The sequence below is a fragment of the Urtica dioica genome, chromosome 1, assembly GCF_054948205.1.
Source record: "Urtica dioica subsp. dioica isolate 48M chromosome 1, U.dioica_male_clone48M_v1_H2, whole genome shotgun sequence".
NCBI classification, from domain to species: domain Eukaryota; kingdom Viridiplantae; phylum Streptophyta; class Magnoliopsida; order Rosales; family Urticaceae; genus Urtica; species Urtica dioica.
This window is the reverse complement of record NC_142756.1, coordinates 58,802,460-58,805,610: the sequence shown is the minus strand read 5'-3', so window position 1 is coordinate 58,805,610 and position 3,151 is coordinate 58,802,460. Positions and strand designations below refer to the sequence as shown.

At 46.1% G+C, this 3,151-nt stretch overlaps 1 protein-coding gene across 1 annotated transcript; it reads left to right on the top strand.

The window, feature by feature from the left end:
* The first annotated feature begins 1,331 nt into the window (after nt 1-1,331).
* On the top strand, nt 1,332-2,951 carry LOC149408257 (uncharacterized). The gene has a single exon (XM_089624673.1). The coding sequence runs from the start codon at nt 1,332-1,334 to the stop codon at nt 2,949-2,951; it is 1,620 nt and encodes a 539-aa protein (XP_089480799.1).
* The last annotated feature ends 200 nt before the right edge of the window (nt 2,952-3,151 follow it).

The window sequence follows — 3,151 nt, the reverse complement described above, 5'->3', positions numbered from 1 at the left end:
TTATGGATTGCTTGATATGAATTGTTCCTTATGCTTTCTAGTGCTTGATCATCATTAGAGTTGTTATCTAGGATTGTTTAGCTACTCGAGAGAGAGTAAATAATCGTGCTTTTGTTCATGTCTTCATAGTTGATTCTAGGTTAGTAGAAAATTCTAGGCAATTTATGTAATCGTTAGAACTCTTGTCGTATTGCATGTAATTGTTTTAATAGGATTAGATGCCGAGAGGATAATAATCCATCAATTACATAGGTTTGCTAGAACACTCAAGAGAAGCTAGTGAATAATTTTGATAGAGTGAGATTAGCACCCATATGAGTAGATTTTGTTGTTCAAGCCTGAAACTCCCGACGTAGTTAGTTCCGGTGAAGTCATGGCCCCTATCTTCTCTTATTGCAAAACTCGTATTTAATTTTCTGCTTTAGTTTTATTATTACTCTTGCTACAAATATCTTCTTAATTTTACTTGGAGTTAATTAGCATCAAGTTTTAGGAAATCGTTGTTTCACTAGTCTCTGTTGGTACGATACTCGAATTTACATTATATATTACTTGAGCGACACATGTACGCTTGCATGCGCGAGTTATTTCGCAACAAGTTTTTGGCGCCGTTGTCGGGGACTAGTCTACAATAGCGATTGAATTTACTTGCTCTTGCTATTTAACTTCTCAATTCTGTTTTCTAATTTCTTGTGTCACTTTCTTGCTTTTGAAGGTGTATGCGAAAAGACGGGTCATCAGCTCTTGTTCCAATCAACTCCGAGATCGAAATTTTTTGCATGAAAAATAAAAAAGAATCAAAGGAACGAGCAATGGAAGAAAACAGGAACAACGCCGAGGAGCCCAAGACCCTATTACAATATGGGCTACCTCTGACCGATGCCACTCAATTGGCCATTGTTTTTCCAGTTCTTGCGGGTAATCAGAATTTCGAAATCAAGACCGGCGTTATCCATATGGTGCAACAATCCCAATTTTCAGGATCACCGGCTGATGACCCGCAAGACCATCTCACCAACTTCGTCGAGATCAGTAACACGTTCAAGCTCCACAATGTCTCTAACGAAGCAATCCATCTCCGCCTCTTCCCGTTCTCTCTGCGGGACCGAGTCAAAACTTGGCTCAACTCGCTCCCTCCTGTCTTCATCACCTCGTGGGCGGACTTGCGCGTGAAGTTCATCTTGAATTTCTTCCCATCTGAGAAGATGCATAAGAGGCGTAACAAAATCCATTCATTCTCCCAATTTGATGGTGAGTCTGTATGTGAAGCATGGGGGTTCTTCAAGGAGCAGCAGTGGAAGTGTCCTAACCATGGCATCTAAGGGTAGATGATGGTGCAAATCTTCTACGGCGGCCTTTCTCCTTCATCGCGCACCCTCGTCAACACCGCCGCAGGAGGATCCTTCTTCCAAAAGACCGAGGAAGAAGCTCATGCTATCCTCGAGGAGCTCGCGTACAACAATGTCCAATGCCCTTCCGAGCGAAGGATTCAGAAGCGTGGGCCAGTCACGCTCAAGATGGAACTGATAAAAGCTCTCGCGGCACAAGTGGTCGACCTTCCCAAAATGCTCCAGAAGCAGAAAGCTACAATTAAGGCTGTCCAAGCCCCTACTCCCGAGCCGTGCTTCTGGTGTACTGGCCCTCATTCTAGTGATGAATGCGCGCAAGGGAACAATGGCCAACAAGTAAATTTCTTCAACAATCGGCCGCCCAACCAAAATTATAACTACAATCAAGGCCCGAGGAGCAACTATCAAAATGGGGGATGGCGTGGTCCCCAGAATAACATGTCGATGCAACCCGCACCGCACGTTCAGCCTCGACCACCTCAGAATCAGCCCCGACCACCGCCATATCAAGCCCCACCATTGCGAGCTTACAAGAACAAGACCAATCTAGAGGAGCTCATAGCTAATCTGGCCACGTCGACGACCGCCTTCGTGAATTCCACCACTGATTTCATGAACGATACGAAGAGGGCACTCTCGATCCAATCGGCTCAGATCCAAAATCTCGAGACGCAAGTGGGGCAACTCGCAACCGCCATCCACACACGACCCCAAGACACACTTCCAAGCACCTCTGAAGTAAATCCAAGGCAGCATTGCAATGCCATTTCACATCAACACGTTGCAGTCATCGAGAGCCCGAAGAAAGAAGAAGAAGAGGCTGCCCCGGTCACCAAAGCTCCTAAGCCGCCCTCGTCGGTCCATATCTATGAGATGCCACTACTGTTCCCGCAAAGGCTTACGGTGGCGCTTTCTGCCGAGTGTAGCGCACTTCTAAGACATGAGCTCCCGCCAAAGTTAGAAGATCCGGGCAAGTTCACATTGTCGTGCACTATTGGAGACATCTTTATCGAGAACGCTTTGTGTGATCTAGGTTCAGGCATCAACCTCATGCCATCAGCCATCTTCAACAAACTCGGAGTGGGTGAACTAAAGCCCACGCGCACCACTCTCCAACTGGCAGATCGGACCGTAAGGTACCCTCGCGGCTTCATGGAAGACCTCCTCGTTAAAGTCGGAAAATTCACTTTTCCGTCCGATTTCTACGTCATCGACATGGACGAGGATCGCGATATCCCTATTCTTTTTGGAAGGGCTTTCTTAGTCACTTGCGGTGTTTGCATAGACGTGCAAAAAGGCGAGCTGATGACGCGCGTGAATAACGAGGAAGAGACGTTCGGGATCTATAAAACCCGAAAGTGCAAGAAGGAAAAAGAAGAGGTCTACGTCCTCGAGACCGACGAAGTCACTACTCCACTACCCACACCTCCACCACGTGCTCCTCCAGAAAAATCAACAAAAAGTGCGAGCAAGGGTGCAAAGCCGAAGTCTCCATTCAAGCCATGGCGAGGAAATTGGCCTAAACCGTTCAAAGAGGTATGGAGGAAGAAAGAGCGCGTAAAAGAACATCCACCGCTGCCCGAGCGCGGCGGTGACGAGTAGGGGAGCTCTACCACCCCCGCGAGGTAAGTTCTCTGTCTCCCGTGTTTTTTTATGGATCTACATTGAGGACAATGTAGAGATTAAGTTTGGGGGGATAAACTACTTTGTGGAGGATTTCTGTTAGATTAGGTTGTTTTTATTTATTTTTTATTTTCTTAATTTTGTTTGGTGATTGCTTATAAGTGATAGTATTAAAGTGT

Excerpts from the sequence above, each read along its gene's own strand:
- LOC149408257 (XM_089624673.1), top strand. The coding sequence starts at position 1,332 with ATGGTGCAAATCTTCTACGGCGGCCTTTCTCCTTCATCGCGCACCCTC.